The sequence below is a fragment of the Balaenoptera musculus genome, chromosome 11, assembly GCF_009873245.2.
Source record: "Balaenoptera musculus isolate JJ_BM4_2016_0621 chromosome 11, mBalMus1.pri.v3, whole genome shotgun sequence".
Lineage (NCBI taxonomy): Eukaryota > Metazoa > Chordata > Mammalia > Artiodactyla > Balaenopteridae > Balaenoptera > Balaenoptera musculus.
The window spans coordinates 41,216,453-41,238,272 of record NC_045795.1 but is presented as its reverse complement, the minus strand read 5'-3'; the positions used below and the strand labels follow the sequence as shown (position 1 = coordinate 41,238,272).

Here is a 21,820-nt window from a genome sequence, read left to right as displayed (position 1 = left end):
TAAATAATGTACCAGTGAGGAAGGATAATCTACCTTGATTAGAACGCGCAGGTAACCCCTTTCATAAACTTACAGTAAGCCCACCGAGGAAATACGTTGTAAAATGCGACTACTACTTGCAACTGCAATTTACAGAATCCTGGCTTTGAAATACTTCTTTCTCGAAGTACAATTTGTCAAAATGGGCATCTTGACCTTTCTAAAAGGTATTAAGTAGAACGGGGGAAGACGGAATCACGTAAGAGCCCTTGTCCTCCCACAAGGCCACTGTTGGCCATTCTCTCCAGGTTTTCACATTATGCAAACCTCACTCACTAAGCACCGTTGTGTAAGCAGATGTGACTCCTCAGGACACTGTCATCCTTTCCAACCTTCACGTTTCCCTACTTTTCCTAAAGGTCACATCAAGCACGAGTCTGGAGGAATGTTCATCTTTCTCTCCTTTATTTTCAATAGGTGGAATACATGTTGGTATCTTTTGATCATGAAAATAAAAAAGCCCAACTGGTACTGTCTGGAGAGGAACTTCTTGAAACTCTGCAAGAAAAGGGGGAAAGGACAAACCCAAAGTAAGCTGATGTACTGAAGGCTTCTTTGAGAATTTCTGAAACTGTTAGAGCCACTGGAATATCATCTTTCCTCCCACGTGCAGGAGACAGGAGAGCACAGCAGTTTAGGACTCTGGCTCTGGTTCCCAGTTGCCTGGGTCAACTCCTGCTTCCTCTGCTTAATAGCTGGGTACCCTTAGGCGAGGTACTTAACTTCTCTGTGCCTCAGTTTCCTCAACTGTAAATGAGGGATAATAACAATACCTACCTCTTAGGGTGTAGACATTCTAAATACATTAATAAGCACTTAGAAGAGTAAACTCAATATAAAGTCTGTTTACTATTTAAATATTTTTTTTTTTAATTGGCAGTTACCAAGATCACAAACCATGGTGTCAGAGAAAACTTGCAGATGGGTTTTGCTTGGCTGGCAGGATGTTTTTAAAATATTTCTTTATTTCAGTAGACAGAGGTGAAGGGGGCATGTACCTCCAGTTCATTTTTCTACCCACTAAATTTTGGGAGGCTGGGTTTGCATTTGGAACCCAGTCTTAAACCGAAGGAGGCCTTAAATCCCCACGTCCTTCCCCGCAGAGTGGACAGGCTTGCTTGCCTTGGACAGTGCATGCCCTGTGTGCGTCTCAGTTATTTATAAATATTTTAGACCCAGCGCTTGTAACCCTTATGTAGTTGAGAAGCTGTGGAAGATTAACAACCACTGGGAATTGTAAAGAGTTCTTGGCTTCTTGTATACCCAGTGGTTTCTAAACTTTTGGAAGCAACTTTTTCAAAACTAAAAATGGAGCAGACTGCAGCAGAAGAATAAGACGGACTGAACCCTTTTCTCCTCTGTAGCCACCCTACCCTTTGGAGACCGGAGTATGGGAGCTACATGATCGAGGGGACACCTGGCCAGCCGTACGGAGGGACCATGTCTGAGTTCAACACGGTCGAGGACAACATGAGGAAGCGCCGCAAGGAAGCGACATCTCTACTGGGGGAAAACCAGGCCCTCTGCACAATCACTTCGTTTCCCAGGTTAGTCCCTGTGTCAACGTGCATGGCTGGCATTTCAGAGCATCCGGGTATCAAGAGAGCAGATCACAACCCAGCACTTGACCCCACAGCTCTCATGCTTTGCAGACGGTTCATCCGCATCACACCGTGTCTGATAGAATCTGTAACATTAGAGCTGCAGGCAGAGTCGCATGCCAGCCTCTGCCAGTGGTGGTGGTGGCCGGGGGGACTGTGGAAGGACCCGAGGGCCACAGACTCCGCAGGCCGAAGGGAAGGAGCAGTGCACAAGGAAGGATGTGCGTTGACCCCCAGATCAGATCCGGGGGCCCCAGATGGGGGGCTGGCATCAGCCCTCCCAGGGTCTGTTGATACATATTAACAAAGAACAAGGGAGTCACTGGGTCATGTTTGGATTGTGCTGAAAAGATTTAGGATTTGTCATCCAATCTAGTTATGGCTAAAGTTTCATAAGAGTAAATATAAGGTAAATATGAACAGTGAAATTCTGTCCTTAGCTTAGTATGAGGTACGTAAATATCACACAATTATACGTAGGACCTGTACTCAAGAATGCAGTTCTACCAAATCGTAAATCTGGTTATCTCTGCTAGATATCTGTCAGATTGTGGCAAAGTATGCTTACCTCTCCAAAGTTCAAAAGCACTTTGGGGATTGGTATCCGTGGCCTGGAACACTCTGAACTATTTTTATGCCTTCTTTTTTTTTTCCTGATAAATGTCCACGATGAACATAGGCATTCACAGTCACACCACTGGTCTTGGGACACTTAAAGGGAATTTTCTTTTTTAAAATCTCCATGGTCACATATAAATAGTTGAAACCTTATTTAAACAACTCATCAGACATTTAGAGAAGTATCTTTTTCCTTCTCTTAGGTTATTATGAAGGGAGGAGAGTTGAGCTAGGAATAAGTTTTATTCTAAAAATCTAATTTTTTTTTAAAAAGCCTAACCATATCTTTTATGATGTGAGAGGGCGTTTTTGGATTTGTAAACAAAACAAAGATAATAATTATTTGTTTGTAGAAGCCTCACCTTACATCCACAGTTAAACGATAAGGGAAGTTTTATTTCGGGATCAAGAGGGAGAGAGGAAAACTCAGTTTCTTCAGTGTAAACAGGGTGAGTCTCTTTCTGTAAACAGGTGCAACTGTAGTGTGGCCCAGTAACCCAAACAGTGGTCATGTGACTGTTTACATTTAAATCAATCAGACTTGCATACAGTGAGAAGTTCAGTTCCTCGGTCTCATTCGCCTCCTTCCACCTGCTCAGTACCCATCTGGGCAATGCAAGTCATGAGCGTTTCCATCCCTGCCGAGGTTCCGTTGGACGGTGCTGGTCTGGAGGAAAAGCGGGGCTGGGGGTGCGGGTCTGCATCCTGGCTGCCCGCTTCCTGCCAAGTGCACACGTGCTTCACCAGCCTGATTCTGGTCAGCAGAGAGCCCCCCAGATCTCAGTTTGTCACTCTCTGCAAGGGCTTTTCCTAAGGCTACAGGCTGTCAGTGAATAATGTACGGAGCTGCAGGAACTCTCAGGAGCCCCCATCATAGCTGGGGCTGTTTTCCAGATAAGATCGGCAAGTTCAGTTGCTGTTCACAAGGGGAACGTGGGCGGCCAGTTTTATAAAAGGTGAGGTGGAAAATAAGGCACCGGCTAGTCTTGGCTCCCAAGCCAGAAGTTTCCCACTGCCGATCTACACCCTGCTTTGTTTCTGTGTTGGAATTAAAGCTCTTCTTCAGGTCAAGTGAGATAATAGGGTTGGGTTTCAGCCTCCAGAGGGAGATCTGGGGGTGGACGGGGCACTGGCAGAGAACCTGCCTGATCTGGAGGGATTCATGAGGTGCCTGACAGAGGCAAGAAACAGGAGGCCTGTCCCAAGTCGAACCAGGCTGATGGGGAGGTGGTGGTATGCAGGGGTCAGAGCTGGTAAAGGAAGACGCCTCAGAAACTGCGTGGGGGAAATAGCCAAGGCGGCCAGGATGTAAGTAAGTGCTCTGCAGACCCTGAGTGGACGGAGGCTTCTGATAAAATCAGCAAAGGGCTGCAGTCACAAGAGAAGAGCTTGGTGAGCAAGACAGACTGCAAAGGCGTGGCTGCAAGGGGCACAGTGTTTGCAGAACACCTGTGTACCGGACCCCTGAAAAAGGCAGCGTTACACATGCACATTTTTAATCCCTGAAGACAGATTCTATCTCTTTAGTTCTTCAATTTGTTGTAGATTAGGCTGCCCTGGGTTCACGCTGCCCGAGTTCAAGCCCAACCCAGTGGAAGGAGGAGCTTCCAAGTCCCTCTTCTTTCCTGATGAAGCGATAAACAAGCACCCGCGCTTCAGGTGAGTGTGTGGATGACTCGGATCCCTGGATCCCTGCCCTGGGGGTGCAGTGTCCGTCCCGCAATCATTACTGAGCGGTTCCTGAATTCCAGCTCCTGTGGTAATTAACCAGAGGAGCCGCAGACCCACAGCTACGCCTGTTCTTGGTCCCCCAAGGCTGCTCGGTTGGTGCTGCTTGTTTCCAGGCTGGATCTGCCTGTTTTCCAAATGATCCTAAAGTTGTTCACTTAGCCACAGATGCATTTCAATCCTAGTTCTGTTAACACCTGTTTGGAGAAGCTTTCTTGTCATTATTTTTACCTCTTCCTCCTCTGAAAATTACCACCAGTATCTGTGGTCTTCTCATTCCACTCCATATACCTTGACACTAAGGTAAAATATGTACAATACCTGTGTATATAGTAGGCACGCTCTACCTTCTGTTCCACTAACTTCTAAGTCTGTTAGTCTGTAGTTTTAATTCTAGGGTTTCAAGTTGCTTCAGGGCCCACACCAGTCTGATCTCAGCTTTGTACCTTTGAGTTTCACCTGTCATCCTGAACCCGGGCTCCTGACCTAGAGTTAGGGACCTGTGACTTCTCAGTGTTCATTCCTGTAACAGGTCTGCACACCTGCTATGTGCAGAGTCCATGGGGAAGATAAAGACATAAAAACATAGTTTCCAACATCAAGTGTTTATAGTGTGCCAAGGGGAATGTGGAGATATTCAGCTGCAAGAAAAGGTAGATTATGACAGGTGTCCAGAGATGGTAACACCAGAGAGAGGAAGGTGCTTCTGACTGAGGGGGTCAAAAGCAGGCCTCCTGAGAGAGGTGACATTTACACCGTCGACAGCAGCACTGCCCAGTAAAACCATAATGCAAGCCACATGTTTAATTTTAGTAGTAATTTTGTAGCCACATTAAAAAAGTGAAAAGGGTAAACTTATAGTGTATTTTATTTAACTCTATATATCCAACTTGTGACCAGTATTTTTTAATTATTAATAAGTTTTACTTTATTTCTGTACCAAGTCTTCAAAACGTGCTGTGTGTTCACCCTCAGAGCACGTTTTAATTAGGACTGGCCGCACGTCCAGTGCGCACAGCCACAGCTTGCCGAGGGGCTTCTGGATCAGACATCGCAGGCTGGAGGATAGTGTTAATGCTGCAGGATGGGTGGAGGGAGTGATGAGATTCTGGGGTCCAGAGATGCCCGGGGAACATGAGTACCACAGTTTGGCTCAAGTCTTTGGACTTAACATGGAAAATGTTAGAAACATAGGGTGAGGCCAGACCACGGCAGACCTTGAACACTTGAGCTTGGTTTGGTGAGTCCCACGGAGCCGGGGAACAGGGCTTGGGCAGGAGAGAGAATGACATTCTCAAACAAGAGCCAGAGGACCTGTTATTAATGCAAAGCCTTCTTTCAGGAAGTCCCCTCAGAGTCTCTCGGTCCACATGAATTTTCGGTAGGAATGTCTTAGAGGATTAGTTTGAGGGAGGATTTCATTCCGTGTACTTGCATATTGTCAAATTCTTCTTTTGCATGATGGTTCTTAGGTGACCAACTTAGGACATTTGTTGTCTGTTTTTTAGTACCCTCACCAGGAACATCCGGCACAGAAGAGGAGAGAAGGTTGTCATCAACGTCCCAAGTGAGTCTACAGAGGTGGCGGGTGGGAGGGGACCCCCCCCATTGTTGTTAATCCTTGACTCTCACCCATTTCTTGCTCTTTTCTTTCTTTTTTTTTTTTTTCCAACTAATACTGCAGTATTTCAGGACAAGAATACACCATGTCCATTTATAGAAACATTTCCTGAGGATGATGAGGCAGCAAAGGCTTCTAAGCCCGACCACATTTACATGGATGCTATGGGCTTTGGGATGGGCAATTGCTGTCTGCAGGTATCATTTCAAATATCCAGAGAGGCAAGCTGTCCTCATCCGTTTCTATTTATTTACTTCTTTTCTTTATATGTGCATGTTTCCTTTTTAAAAATCACATTTTAATCACGTTGAAATAGTAGCTAGTACTTCTTTCTGAAAACCAATGAAGTTATCTTAGTAAATTCACTGGAAGTTATCTCTGGACAGAATTTACGGAATGTACAGTTCACTACAAAGACATAGTTGTTAATGAACTTAAAATGTGAAATATTCCGCAGTCACTGTCTCTGTTCTCTCTGTGCCTAATTTTTGCTGCCATCTAGTGACTAGCTTTGAGATTGTAAACATTGCTCAGATCTTATCATTTCTGAAAATAAACTCTGGATGCACTCCAGTGAGCTTGTGATCCAAGGGAAGGATTATATGGACTTTAAATTTTTATTTTCCTGCAAGGCTATCTAGTGGTATAAAAAGAATAAATATCTAGCAGCCCATGTTTGCCTTGCCCCTGGCTAAGTTTCACAGGAGGTATTGTAGAATAGCCTTTCTCTCAATGACTTGGTTAAAACTTCCCCTGGATCTAATCAGATTACTGGCACCTGTGGCGGGGATGGTGTCCCACTTCACAGGGGACCTGGAGCGCGGAGCAGGAACCCATCGGGCTGCCCACAAGCCTGTGTCTGGGCTTTAGCTGTAACTTCTCAGGTACTTGGGTAACTCCCCTTCTTCTGGTCTCGGTTTTCTCAACAGCTGAAAGAAGGGTTTATATTAAGGCTGCTTCTAGGTCTGTCTCTGAGCTAATATTCTTTAATTGTTTTTATTAACAACAGTATTGGTTTTAACCTTTAATTTGTTTAAAATCATGTTAGAACAGAAGTAAAAGTGGCACAAAATTAAAAGTTTCAAACTGAAAATTTCAAAAGAAAAAAAGAGGGCCTCTTGTTATTATCCAAGGAGATTTTATCCAGTTCTGATTATTTGCTGATTGGAGCGGTGTGAAGCCTGACCCCACATGAGCACCCCCCAGCCCACCCCCAGCCCTCGGTCTGCCTGCCCTCCACACGGCTGGGGACCCAGCATCCCATCATTTCAGGCAGCTGCACACAGACACACACCTTCTTGCACATGTATCTTGGATGTGTTTATTTTACAACTATGTATAATCAAAATTGAATGCCAGAGTCAGATTTTCACATGCTAAGTGTGTTCAAATAACCATGGCCAAGGATACCATTTCCCCTGCTTTCCCTGACTTATATAGGTGGTATAAAACGTGTCTTGCAAACAAACCTAGGTTATGAGTTTCCTTCCAGATGGACACACTCATAAAAAAGAGACCTGTTGACTTTTAACTGCCTTATCTGCTTCCCTATCTTAATTCCAGATATTTCTAAAGAGAACCATTAAGCTCTAGAACTTACAGTGCACAGCTTTAAAATCTATCAGTGCTCTTGGAGGACCGATTGCCTTTTTTTCTTGGTTTAATATTAAACCAGGGTGTTTTGCCATGGACAGCACAGTTGCCCCATTCCAAAGGGATAGTCTTTCCCTTGAAACACTGTGTTTACACAAATAAATATGTCCTAATGGTAGGTAGTTTACATCTTTATTGCTTGTAGATACAGTTTTCCATCCAATTTAAGCTTTGTTATGGGTTTAAGGTTGTTTTCTTTTTCTCAGTGGTGTGTCCAGCACCCCACTTTCAGTACTCCACTTAAAAGTCTTTAGCACAGATAATGTAAGTATACGGTAAATGAGACAAATTCCATCAATCACCACAGAAATCTCTGCTTTATCTCTTAAGTGGAACACTAGAAACTACTTATTACAATAAGGCAAAAAAAAGATGGTTTCAAAGTTTTTGTTTGTTTGTTTGATTTTTAAGGTCAGTGAGCATCTTACTGTACAGAACAAAAAGTACTTCAACTATATTCAAATTCTTGACTCTTGGTGGGGGGCTTTGCAGGAATCATTTAATAAGTTCATGCACATTGTGATAGGCTTCCCCCCGCCCCCCAAGAAAATCTTGTGACTTCAGCACTGGGTTCTGGACAAATTTTAGATATTTAGGTTTCTAACATCAATTTTTCATACTTTCTCTTTTTTTTTTCCCTCATCAGTTTTCTAGTGACATTGCTTCTCTTCTTTATATGATACTTTAAAAGGATACCAGAATCCAAAACCGTTCATATATTCATATCTTTTTAAGGTGTTAAGAACTCTTTTTTTTTACTTCCCCCACTAAAGCCATTACTACAGTGATGTCTCAATGGCTCAATCAGCCCTGGGGTAAAGAAGCTAGTTACTAAATATACTTAGAATAACTAAGTCGTATCACTGTTGTAACTCGGCTATTGAATTCCAGTTGCCAGTTTTCTTAAGCATATTTTTCTAGGGTTGACTTTTTCAGAATTTGCCTGTGAATTGTCTAGTATATACTAGGCCATCTAAGAGAAGCCAATCAAAAAACTGAAAAGAAAAAATGCTTATCATAGGATCTTCTTAAAAACAAAAATAACAGACTCTAAAATAGCTAAGAGTAACTCAAAAAAGGGCCTAAATAAACTAAGAGATGTATGTTCAAAAGCATTCAGCAGTCAAAACACTTGGGGGAACATTTAGGTATTCCTAATCTCAATCCATGTAAGTTTGGGCTGTAGGGTCAGCTTTTCAAGTATCCCTCCATTTTATAAAAATAAAACTTACCTTTGCTCCTGTGTTCTCCTCTTTAGCGCCCTCTTTCCTTCAAGATACTCTATTCACTTAATAAATATTAAGGACTAAGTGGGTGTCAGACCCTGTCCAACACACTGGGGATAGAGAACTGCAAGGCAGACCCCTGCCCTCCTAGGGCTTACACTTTAGGGGTGGAGTCACAGCAGATAAGCCTGTAAATACTCTGCTTGCCATCTCCCCCACTTCTCATTTAACTCTTACCCACAGACAAGCGGATTTCTTCATTCCCACCTCTTGGCAGAAACTGCCCTGGTTTGGGTTATTAGTGACCTGTCAGTTCTTCTCAATTTCTGTTTTCACCTTTGACATTCTTGCTCCTTTACACCTGTGACACAGCTCTTCTCCGTGTGTTGAATTAATTTGTAATGGCTGGGTACCTATCATTATGTTTTAATTAAAATATAGCACTGACTTAATAATTCACATAGAAATGGTAGGAAAGTCAGGACACAGTAAATGGTCTGAATCATCGTTTTCTGTAGTCAGTCACCACACTGACGTGAAATGCCATGAATTCAGCAGTTAGACCCTTGAGTCTCCAACAGAAGTCCTCTGCCATTTAAACAAAAGCCAAAACAAAACAAAAAAAAGCAAAGTTGAGACCTGGCTAAAACTACTGGAACTAACAGGTTGCAACTAGAATAGTAAACATTCACTCAGCTGCTAGTTCAACTATTAAGCACTTAAATTATTTACTGCACCAACACAAAATCCAAAGTGTCATTATTAAATAACAACAGGACATGAGAACTGTTCCCAGTTTGCAGTTATTACAAATGTGCCAACACAACCACAGTTTGTGTTCCCTGCCCCTTCCGCTGCCCCAGCCCTGCAGAGTGCAGCACTTTTTTTTTTTTTTTGGTTTCTTTTGGGTAATTGTTTGGAGAGGATTTGCACTAATCAATTACGTGATCTCCTTCTCTGCCTAACTCTTAAGTGTCCTACTTACCCCTCTTGTGCGGGCTTCCTGGGCAATCTGCCCTTCTTAGTGCATCATCCGGGCCTACTCCCCAAATACTTCTCCAGCTCGGATTTTTCTTCCTGGCCCCAGCCCTGGAGACCAAGCCACTTACAGGGCTGTTTCGCTCTTCCTTGGCCTCATAAGCCCATTGTGTCCTGGCGCTGCTGCTTCCCATCTGTCCGAGGAGCACCCCAGCCAAAACCCAGGTCACTCCTCGCTGTCTGTGCCCACTGGTCACCAGGCCTGCTTTGGCCCTGCTGTGCCTCTTCCCACCAGACTTCCTCAGTCTTTCCCTGGACAGTTGCAGTGTTTTAACTGCCCTCTCTTCCTTCCTCCAGTCCTGCCCCCTTCCGAGCTATTCCCCATTGTGCCACCAGCGAACTCTGAAACCCATCATTCGCATCTCCACATCCCCCTCTTGTACCAAAATGTATACAAGCCCACAGATGTGGATGGGCAGCTGTAGAAGGAAATAAGTCAGTGGAAGAGGAAACGCCTGGCTGAACTTCATTGTTAATCTAGGTCTTATTTTTCTTTCCTGACTTCTTAATCTTACTTAACTTTGGAACATGGTTATTTATAGTAGATGTGAACATGATTAAAGCCATTTTCTAGCAAAATTCATCCGAGACAGCTCTTAAAACTCCTGTATTCAGTGTTGTCATCAACAGAATGACCATCACATGCCATGACCAACCACCTTCCTTCTCAGACTTGGCTCCTTGTGGAGGATGGTACTGATTTTGTGTTGTTGTTTAATAACTTGAGATTCTTAAACAGGTAACGTTCCAAGCCTGCAGCATATCTGAGGCCAGATACCTTTATGATCAGTTGGCCACTATCTGCCCAATTGTCGTAAGTAGAAATCACACCTAATTTTAACTACTTCTTTGTATAAAATAAAGACTGCACGTGCAAAATTTGCTGACCATGTACTATTTAAGTCCAGTTAAGACTTCATTTAGAACTGAACTAACATGAATAATATGCAGACTTAGAGCTAATGGATAAGAGTCTAAGCTGTAGAGTTTACCATTGCCAGTAAGGCATTTTTGTGTTGAAGTGTCGAGCTTGAGCATAGCCGTTTTCCCCCTCCCATCCCGCCTGTCCTCACGGTATAGAGAAGATGATTTAAATGAATCAGAGGCAAGGATTGGAGTCACTTCTGGTGTATTTCACCATGAGAAGGCAGGTACAGTAGATGTAGTAGAAATCTGTAGGGGTTGCATAAACTTATTCTTCCAGACCAGAGGTAACTGCATGGAGCTTTTTTCAGCATGTAAATGACACTTTGAACTTGCAGGTGCTGACTTCTGTTTGTTTTTAGATGGCTTTGAGCGCTGCGTCTCCTTTTTACCGAGGCTATGTGTCAGACATTGATTGTCGCTGGGGCGTGATTTCTGCATCTGTAGATGATAGAACTCGGGAGGAGAGAGGACTGGAGGTGGGAGTGATTTTCCTTAATAGTCTTTTAAATCCAGCAGGTAAAATGGGGATATTGTCACTACTCACAGTTTTGAAGTCGCCCTTAAATTTTTATCCTGAGTGGGTTAGTCACACATGGGAAGAAGCTGACAGGTTATCAACCTGTCTTTGGCTTCACAATGTGTGTTTGGGGTGAGAATGTGGGAAATGTGATTTGGTTGCGGGGGGAGGGGTTCAAGTTAATTTTCATCATTTGTTGAAACCAGTATTTGTTTTACCTTCTAAAATTAGTAGTACAATTTTTCTATATTTTGGGAGTCAGTGCTGATGGCTGTTTTTACCAGAAAGCTTTTTGGTGCTACATGAGTGCTTTGTCTGTGGTGCTCTCTGCTGTGGAAAGTGTAATCTGTTGTCAGGTTCTTTTGCCTGTTACAAAGGGTTAGGTTTGCCTAATAAGGGTAGGTTTGTGCCTCTTGTTTGCATGTTGAACTGCATCTCTCCAACCAAGACTGTGCATCAGAACCACCTATAGAGATCTTTAAAAATAAGTACCCAGGCCCATCCTAGCCCAGTGAGTAAGTATGTCCAGAACTGGGACCTAGACATACATGTTACTAAAGGAGCCCTCACAGGTGATTCTAATGTTCTCGACCTGGGCTGCCCTATTGCTGCTCTGCTCTTTATGTAATTGTTCGTAAATTGTTGAACATGCCTTCTAAGTAGAAATAAACTTTAAAGCAGAAATCATTTTAATAGCTTTGTTTTACATTATAGTTTTATAGTTTTGCTTTCAACATTGGCATTTTCCTATCTTAATGAGAATGAAGGTGATCCACTTTAAAAAAAAAAAAAGAAATATATATATTTTTAAGTCATATCAGAAAACAGACTACTTAAATTGTCTTCAGATTTTTTTTAATATAATTTTTCTAATACTTTTCAGGATTAACTAGCTTTTTTTCGGGATCTCATGTTCAGGTTGGACAGTTTCATGTAATTACATATATAGTATATAGGCTTTTAATATAATTATTTGGGGTGTTAGTTTATTTCCACATCATTTTATATGGCATTCATTTGTATTTTTTTCAATTTTAGCCGCTGAAGAACAACCACTATAGGATCAGTAAGTCCCGATACGATTCAATAGACAGTTACTTATCTGAGTGCGGTGAGAAATATAATGACATCGACCTGACGAAAGACAAAGAAATCTATGAACAGCTGTTGCAGGAAGGTGAGCCTCTGTTCCTTTTGTCTAGATTTGATTGTAAGCCTTTAGTTCTTCAAAGCCCTTTTAAACTCATTTGCTGACTCCTGGTCTGGCTTCTATTTTTAATGTGAAGTCTCTTTTCTCATGAGGCTGCTTGTTCTTAAAGTTTCAAGTTCCAGATACTTGTGAGATCTTGACTTTTAGCAAAAGGAACTGACTTTGGAGGTCTGTCCCTCGGTCCCCAGCTCTGCCCCCACGGGCGTTGTGTAAGGAGCGAACACACTCCATAGGATAAAATCCTGGGAGACACGAGAATCCTGCACAGCCCAGCCACTTCCTGAGCTTCTAGATGCCCTTTCTTCAGACTTCCCGAGCTGTCCTGCCGTCTTTCTGGGCATGGAGAACAGCTCTGAAGTGAGTGGTGTGACCTCTCTCTGCAGGCATCGATCATCTCCTGGCCCAGCACGTGGCTCATCTCTTCATTAGAGACCCGCTGACTCTGTTTGAAGAGAAGATCCACCTGGACGATGCCAACGAGTCCGACCATTTTGAGGTATCTGCTCCGCTTTGAAGGCGTTTCACTTCACTGTCCAGGGTGGAGGCCGCTGTCTGGAGGGGCAAGGCATTGATGACAGTAGAAGCCTTCTATGACCTCCATGACCCAGTGCAGTGAAGATTTTAAATTGGTTCAAGTACCCTTATTTTATGATTCTTACTCTCCGGTTCTGAATTTTTCATTCAGTATTTTCTCGTGTTTTCATAGCGATGAAAAATGCAAATGTGCTGCACAGAAAAATAACACGACCGCTTCTTTCAGGACTGCTGTTGTGTCACCTAACTTCCGTTAAGCACTTGCTGTTTTGTCTCCCTAGCAGGTCACACTCCACAAAAATCTTAAATTGTACATTTTTTTTTTTTTTTTTTTTTTTAATTTATGGCTGTGTTGGGTCTTCGTTTCTGTGCGAGGGCTTTCTCTAGTTGCGGCAAGTGGGGGCCCCTCTTCATCGCGGTGCGTGGGCCTCTCACTATCGCGGCCTCTCTTGTTGCGGAGCACAGGCTCCAGACGCGCAGGCTCAGCAATTGTGGCTCACAGGCCTAGTCGCTCCACGGCATGTGGGATCTTCCCGGATCAGGGCTCGAACCCGTGTCCCCTGCATTGGCAGGCAGATTCTCAACCACTGCGCCACCAGGGAAGCCCCCAAATTGTACATTTTTGTATTTGTAAATTGAAGAGTGTTTGGTATGGACAGTAAATGGTCTGCTTCACGTATTAAATATCAAATCATCTTAATACCTTACTGGAAAATTGGTTTTATTCTCTGCTTTTTGAATACAGAATATTCAGTCCACAAATTGGCAGACAATGCGATTTAAGCCTCCTCCTCCAAACTCCGACATTGGATGGAGAGTGGAATTCCGGCCCATGGAGGTATGCAGCCCGTCGGCAGGAACCGACTCGGACGCACCCGTTCCCAGCCACCTGCCACCCACCCGCAGCCTTGTCAGAAGCTCGGGTTACTTGGAAGGCAGCACAGATCACGTGTGTGCGTGTTACACGCAAGTGCAGCAGCTCGGGAGGACTGCTTCTGAGAATAGATTGTGGGCAGAGGCTTCCAGACCCAGGTGGGAGGTTAGGAGATGCTTGGGAAAGACATGACCCTCAGGGGCCTCTCAGGGAGAAGCTGTTTGCACGGCGGGCCCCTAATGTCTCGGGCCCCGTGTCCAGGTTCAGTTGACAGACTTCGAGAACTCCGCGTACGTGGTGTTCGTGGTGCTGCTCACCAGGGTGATCCTTTCCTACAAACTGGACTTTCTCATCCCACTGTCAAAGGTAAGGACGAGTTTCAGTGTAGGGCTGGGTGTCTGTAGGTTATCATCCGTGGCTCATTTACGGATAATAATTGTTTCAACTCTGACCTCACTTAGGATTGTTCCTCCCTTAGAATAAAATGCTCTCCTTCCACCCTAATTTTTTTTTCTTTTTAAACCTAAGTTTGTGCTAGAGATTTTGGTACCGTTTTGGTGGAGACTCCTGGAAAAAAATGTTAATAGTAGCTCCTTACTCAGCCCATTTGGAAGACATTTAGGGTTGCATTTGAACAATCTCTAGTTTCTAGAGGCTTTTGACTCAAGATGATGGCGGGAGGGATTCCCACAAATGGGTTTCGTCCTGTCCAGTCCCAGGCCGATCACGATATTAGACTCAGGACGGAGGGACGCGTAACTTCGGTAGTGCAGGGAGTGGAACCAAACTGGAGAGGTTTCCGGAGAACATAGTTGGCGCTGCACTACTGGAAAAACAAATCTGAATCAGCCTCAGCCCAACAAAAACCAAGAAGGAGCTTTCTGGAAGCAGTTTCCCGGCAGAGCCTTGGAACAGTTCCAGGCTGTGAGGCAGCAAAGCTGGGGGCCGCGGGGCAGTAGCCAAGTGAGTATAGAGACCTTTGGTTCCTGGCCGGTGGGTCTCTTGGCACAGAGAGTGGCTGGGAAAGGCTGCCGGGTGGAGTGAGGGTCTGCCGGGGCTCAGGGCTGGAGGGAAGAGAAGCAGAGCTGCCCTGTCCCACGAATAAAGCTGCATAGCCGAGCATCTGCGCCTCCCCTGCTCCGTTCCTCCCTGAGGGGCTTCTCCAGCCTGCACCTCCCTCCACCACACACACACACACACACACAGGGGCTTCTCCAGCCTGCACCTCCCTCCACCACACACACACACACACACACACACACACACACACACACACACAGGGGCTTCTCCAGCCTGCACCTCCCTCCACCACACACACACACACACACACACAGGGGCTTCTCCAGCCTGCACCTCCCTCCACCACACACACACACACACACACACACACAGGGGCTTCTCCAGCCTGCACCTCCCTCCACCACACACACACACACACACACACACACACACACACACCCTGAATGTGGTACAGCCACTGGGGAGATGAACGCACGTAAGGGGGGTTCACGTGAGCTGCCAGTCCAAGCCTTTGCTTATGAAATACACTTGACCCTTGGACAGCACGGGGGTTAGGGGCTCCAACCCTCACACAGTTGATAAATTGCGTGTAACTTATAGTCAGTTCCTCCGTATCCGAGAATTCAACCAGCAGTAGATCATGGAATGCTGTAGTATTTACTGCTGGAAAAATCCTCATATAGGTGGACCCACATTGTTCTGGGGTCAGATATAGATGTTTGAAAGTCAGTATAAAATTGAAAACTTTAAAAGAGAAGAGCCCATGGGCCTGCAGAGTATATTATCCTCAGTGAAATACAGTTAATTTTTTTTTTTTTTTTTTTTTTGGCCGCGTAGCATGTGGGATCTTAGTTGCCTGACCAGGGATCAAACCCGCACCCCCTGCGGTGGAAGTTCAGAGTCTTAACCACTGGACCACCAGGGAAGTCCCAAAACACAGTTAATTTAGAAACTGGAAAGAATTTTTAAATAAATTCTCAGTGCCCTCAAAGAAATTCTAGAGAAAGGTCGCATCTTAAATAAACAAGCCCTGTGGACCAAAGAACATTTGGAAAGTAAGAGTTCTCAGAAACAAAGGACGTGGTAGCCACACTCAGTATGCTTACCAGTAAGTAGGTGTGGTTGAAGATCAAAGTCTGTGATTTAGGGGAACCAAACTGAGATTCATCCCAGCAGGATGGCAAAGAAACAGAGATTATGGGAAAAAGGAAGAGAGGATTTCTCTGGAAAGTTCAGGGTTTGTATCAAAATTTAGAAGAAGAGAACAGTCTATACAAAAGAGATGTGAGATACAATAAAGAAAATAAAAAATAGAATTACCCCTGAGTGAGAGTCCACTGAGGATGAGACAGAATTATTTAAAGAAGAACCCAAGTCTAGGAATTTCTGAATCTCAAAGAGAAGATCAGTTGTCCAGACAGGAGAGGAAATTAGGATACCTAAACTTCCTGCCAAGAGGGAGAAGAAAATCAATTGATATCATTTCTCATCTACAACATCAAATGCTAGAAGAGATGGTGAGAGGTCTACAGAATCCGAAGGGTAAAGAATTAGAACCATGCCAGCCAAACTAGTCTTTAAATTCCAAGTGATTCTAACAAAAAAGATTAAGTTAGGGCTAAAGTAAGCCAGAAATCTTATCTAGCAAGGGGACATTGGAAGGAGGGGAGTGGTAGATACTTCTTAATGCTTGACATTTGGAGAGAGAATTTCAAAACTACTTGTCTAAAAGTAAGAAAGACCACTGACAGTATAGAAATAGGGTTTGTCGCCTCTAATCTCCTAGCTAAAGAGGTGGGAAAAAAACAAAACTTCCTGGTGCCACAAAAGCGGGTCTGGGGCCACGGGCGTGATAAGACATTATGGTCCAGAGAATATACAGTGGTAAAAATAAGATGAAAACAAATTTGAATAGACTAAATTCTCCTATTCAAAAGCTAAAACAGGTGATATAAAATAGCAATGTAATGGTACATGTTGTTTGCATAAGATATACTTAAAACAAGGGCAGATGTTGACAGTAAAGGGCTCCATAGTGACCTTTTAACAATTCAGGAAGGGCAAAGTCTCAACAGACAAAATGTGAGAAGGTCTTAAATGAGATACAGGAAACAATTTTATATACTCTTTCAAGATAACATTAGAGCCATTTTTTTTTTTAAACATAAAGTGTAGCAAACATTTCTCAGCAGCATAAGAAGAATTTAAAGGCACTGTAGTACGGTGGGTAAGATGTGGCTTCCAGGTGAGCACTCAATTCATAAACCACTTGCACTACTTACTAGCTTTTTCACCTAGACAAGTTAGTTGTCCTCTCAGTGCCCCAGTTCGCAGGTGTAGAACAGAGACACGTGGGCTGTCGTAAGGCCATGTGGGGTTCATGGAGTAAGTCACTTAGCAGAGTTTCTGGCGCGTTACTCAGTAACTGACAGGCCATATAATCAAAGGATGCGAAAGGCCACAGGGGAATTAAATGACACAGTTAATAAGCTTGGTTGTGTCACCTGATCACAAATCTTATACCATGGCACACCTTTTTTAAATGCCCTGAGGAAGAATAACAAAAATTAATTAAGGAAAATTTTCACTTCTCAGAAGTAGACACTGTACAGGATACGTTCCCACCAAAATTCAATAAGAAAATGTTCAGGAAAAATTTAACTATTGGAGATTTTAAATCATTTTCCTAGTAGGTTCTAGATTAAGTCAAAACTAGAATTATAGATGCAAACTAGTATATATAGAAATGGGTAAACAACAAAGTCCTACTGTATAGCACAGGGAACTATATTCAGTATCCTGCAATAAACTAGAATGGAAAAGAATACATACGTGTATAAGTAAGTCACTTTGCTGTACAGCACAAATTAACACAATGTTGTAAATCAACTATACTTCAATAAAATTTTTTAAAAAAAACGAATTATAGATTGTAGAGGAAAATGATGCTGGCAAAGATAATTTCTAAGGGAAAATCACAGCTTTAAGTACTATAAACAGAAACATTAAAAATAAACCTAAGTAATTAAATTAAGAATCTAAAGAGCTGTAGTAAAATTACAGCTTTTTAAAAGGAATTCATAAAAGCAGAAATTAAAACTGGTGATCTTTGTGAATTTTTGTCAAGACTAAGAAAAATACAAACATTATTAGAAATGAAGCCGGATGTTCCTAGCCATGATAGAATTTTAGATTGCTTGAATATGTTCCTGTGTCTAGATTAATCCGAAGGTCATATGTGCCTTAAAACAAAAAAAAAATAATGATAGGAATTAATCAGTGTGAGGGGGCAAAGCTAAGTAATCAAAGACTCTGTACTGACCATCCCTCTTCAACATGACCTCTGACTTGTGTCTGTTTTGTATATGGAGAGTCCCCTAAGGTTTCATTACAGAAATAAGGGACTACTACCAAAAAGTTTTAAAAGCTCTACTTTGAGGGTCTTAAAAAGTCATTGGAGAAATGGAGAATTCACAAATAGGGGTTGGGGTCTCCTGAGGGAGTGGGCACGGCAGAGCCGCAGGTGGGCAGGCAGCATTGGTGACCTGCCCTGGGAGGGGTCACCTTATTCCAGATCCCACAGCCAGCCTATGAGGCAGCAAAACCCCAGGGGCGGGGAGGGCATAGCCCTCAACTCCAGGTGGCAGGAGAGGCAGGAGAGTGAGTCTGGGCTGTGAGGAGGGACCAGCCCCCTGACCTGCCAATGCCATAGATTCATCCCAGGGTGTCTCAAGGGACCTCGAGATGTGGGCGGCCTACATGAGTGTAAGTTTCACATTGATTTTTAAGGTAAGCTTCTCTTAGAATTGCCCTGTTGTTATTAAAAAGCACGTCCCAGCAGTCTGGGGTTGAGGGACACAGCCCCACATGACAGTGCAAAGTCTTATCTGGCCACCAGCAAGCGCTGGCTGTGGGAGGCTTCTTCACAGATGGGTCCAGACCGCGAGGTGAGCGAGGCGCCGCAGCCCCCAAACGCGCGGGAGCAGGAGTGCCCTGACTTCGGCAATGTTCTGACTTGGCTGCGATTGTTTTCCTCCTTTAGGTTGATGAGAACATGAAAGTAGCACAGAAGCGAGATGCCGTCCTGCAGGGATTGTTTTATTTCAGAAAAGATATTTGCAAAGGTACTGCCTCCTCTTGCATTTTTGGGGTCCCTGTAGGCCACACGGGCCGCTAACACCCTCTGCGCCCCTCTGGCAGGTGGCAACGCCATGGTGGACGGCCGCGGCAAGACCACGGGCAGCACCGAGCCAGCGGCCGAGGAGTACGCACTCATGACCATTGACACCATCATCAACGGCAAGGTAGGGCCCGCGCCCCAGCTACCCGGCCCCTCCCCCCACCCCCCCACCCCCGGGGAGTCGGCTGATAGCGCACCCCACGTCTTGCAGGAAGGTGTGTTCCCCGGGCTGATCCCCATCCTGAACTCTTACCTGGAAAACATGGAGGTGGATGTGGACACCAGATGCAGTATTCTGAACTACCTGAAGCTGATTAAGAAGAGAGCATCTGGTATGGCATTCTGTGCTTTGCTTTTTTAAAAATCTCTTAACGTAGGCAGAACCTCACAATCTTACAATATTCACTTTTTAAAGCAGTCTTTTATTAAAGTATATGGTATCCTAAATCAATGCACTTTTCCACATTGTACCATCTCTGCGGTTGGATGCACCTTGTAATCTTTGACAGTCACAGTTTAATTAGCAGTGATTTTTTTCTTACTGGTTCCGTACAATAATGCTGCATCTTTAAGCCGATGGCCTCTTAGGCAATGAAATACAGTATCTGGATTGCCTGTCCAACATTTATGCCCGAATGTGTGTGTCGTGAGGCACCCTGGGCTCTTTGCACAGTGAGTCTAAGCCAGTCCTCAGGTTAACTAATAGCACAGCTAGGACGGTGGCCCTCCAGCCTGCCTCCCTACAGGGGCGCCCTGGAACCCCACTTTCTCAGCTTTGAGATCATGGTGGCCGGGGAGCTGTCAGCCGTGACTAAGAGGACAGTAGCAGTGGCATCTGTATTTTGCTCGAGGCTTCTGTAAAATTTCCAGATCCACAAAGCATATACCCCGCCCCCAAATGCTGTATCTGCCAGTTTCTGTCTTCATGCATCTACTTTTCATTATTCTGTCCGCCTCTTTGGTCAGATGGCTCTGGGGAACTCGGGGGCCCTCCTGTCCCGGGGCAGTCTCGTGACACCGGCATGGGCAGGACGTGGCCAGATGGGAGAACTCGGGCTCTAGTCCACACGCGTTGGCTCCCATGTCTTAGAGCCGGCAGCATCACCATGTGGGTGGCATCTGACAGGTGCCGTAGCAGTGGGATGTGTGTGTTCTCGCTGCCTGCCTGCAGCATGAAACCCTTCCCCGGGAGGAATTCTTCCAACATTACGGCCACGTAATACAGCTCGTTCCTGGCCCCTGCCATGTGGGTACACCAGAAGGCCACACTGATTCTTCTTCAGGATCGTATTATGTGGGCCAATAAATGTCAACTTACAAAAGAAAAAAACCAACCAAACAAAAAAACACCACTACCATTAAGTTGTTAAAAAAAAAAAAAAAAATTTTTTTTTTTTTTTTCAGGAGAATTAATGACAGTTGCCAGATGGATGAGGGAGTTTATCGCAAACCATCCAGACTACAAACAAGACAGTGTAATAACTGACGAGATGAACTATAGCCTTCTTTTAAAGTGTAACCAAATCGCAAATGAATTATGTGAATGCCCAGAGTTACTTGGACCAGCATTTAGGAAAGTAAAGTACAGTGGAAGTAAAACTGACTCTTCCAACTAGACGTCCTGCAGAAGGAGAAATGCTTCACCGTGTTAGTGAAGGACTGACCGCAGGATCAGCCCGTCTGCGTGGTGTGAAGACCAGATAATAGCACTGCACTGTTCCCTGAGCTGCTCGGCAGAAGTGGGTTTAGGCAAATCTAGAGTTTATACAGTGTACATGTACATAGTAAAGTATTTTTATGATTAACAATGTATTTTAATAACACTGTATCTAAAGTCATTTATGAGCTGGCTTGTACATTTTTCAGTTCTGACTGGAGCAACTACTGTGGAAACGGTTTTGTAAATGTAACTTACTGATAACTATACTATATCTGCATTCCAGAGTTTAAAATGTTTACTGTAAATTTTTGGTTTTTTTAAAAAGACTTTACCTGGGACCTGATTCACTGAAATCTGTCACTTCACCTTGAAAACAGTTTGTCCTGCTAATTTTCTTTGAATCATCTCCTTTGGCATATACATAAAATCACTGTTGAATCCACCAAAGTGCTTTGAGGGGAAGCTTGGATTTCCGGCACCTTATCTATGATGATTCTTTGGTAATTGGAATAGCTAACCCCTCGGTAACCCTGTCCCAAGCTTTTCCCACTAAACAGAACCCACTGAACTGACAGTACTTTCTGTCTGCATTTGCTAATTTTGGCATCAAGTTTGAAGACAACTCTGGAGAAAAACTGAGTTCATGCGTAGTGATTATTGGGGGTGATTTTTTTTATGGAAAAAGGGGGAGAATCGTTTTTCTTCTTGTACATACCAAGAGTAATGTCAAAAATGCCACCAGCTCTTCTGTTGTGGTCACCTGTTTATTCTGATTGCTGCTGTCTACTTAAATTTTCAAATCAAACGCAGCTGCTGAAGTTTTTGTTTTGTTACTTTTTCTCTAGTTTCCAGTAAGCATATTACAGACATTCTTCTAAAAGCCATTTATTCTAGATTTTACCTGGGGATTATTCTGCATACTACTTACCTTCTCTGCGAAACTCATAAATAAATCATGATATGCACTAAGTTTTGTGAATCAGGACCCTAAATGTTTAATTGTAAATAATTTAAGTTTCACACAATTGTTAGAGCTTTTTGTTGAAGTTTTATTTCCCCAATTAGTTAAAAGTCTTAACTGCTTCTGAAAAAACTATGTATAGTAGATTATGCAAACTTTACAAGCATAAATATCTAAACTGTCATGCTAATTTTAAGAAATTGCCATAAAGCTTCAGCTAAACCTGTTTATGTTTAGATACTAGGGTTTGTGCTATATTTCATACATGCATTTTGGAGGATTAAAGAACGCCTGTTTTTCCTTTGCAATTTGCTTGTGTAAATTCAGTTTGTAAAAAGGCAATAAAGTGTTTGTGGTATGAGGAAATAAAAGAATGGAATTGGCATTGTGAAAACTCTTGAATGTGTGAGTTC

General features: G+C 43.6%; 1 protein-coding gene across 4 annotated transcripts in view; it reads left to right on the top strand.

Annotated features, from left to right (window-relative positions):
• GCLC (glutamate-cysteine ligase catalytic subunit) overlaps positions 1-21,526 on the top strand; it is a 39,408-nt gene extending 17,882 nt beyond the window's left edge. The window contains exons 2-16 of one of the 4 annotated variants that reach the window (XM_036869072.1): positions 457-569; positions 1,404-1,586; positions 3,804-3,917; positions 5,495-5,553; positions 5,671-5,804; positions 10,264-10,338; positions 10,811-10,927; positions 12,007-12,145; positions 12,562-12,674; positions 13,458-13,550; positions 13,848-13,952; positions 18,649-18,730; positions 18,807-18,910; positions 18,998-19,118; positions 20,191-21,526. In XM_036869072.1, coding sequence (XP_036724967.1) covers positions 457-569; positions 1,404-1,586; positions 3,804-3,917; positions 5,495-5,553; positions 5,671-5,804; positions 10,264-10,338; positions 10,811-10,927; positions 12,007-12,145; positions 12,562-12,674; positions 13,458-13,550; positions 13,848-13,952; positions 18,649-18,730; positions 18,807-18,910; positions 18,998-19,118; positions 20,191-20,402 — 1,764 coding nt within the window. In that variant the 3' untranslated portion in view covers positions 20,403-21,526. The remainder of the gene's footprint in view (positions 1-456; positions 570-1,403; positions 1,587-3,803; positions 3,918-5,494; positions 5,554-5,670; positions 5,805-10,263; positions 10,339-10,810; positions 10,928-12,006; positions 12,146-12,561; positions 12,675-13,457; positions 13,551-13,847; positions 13,953-18,648; positions 18,731-18,806; positions 18,911-18,997; positions 19,119-20,190) is intronic. The other 3 variants (XM_036869075.1, XM_036869073.1, XM_036869076.1) reach the window with 3 other exon arrangements.
• Positions 21,527-21,820: the final 294 nt, after the last annotated feature.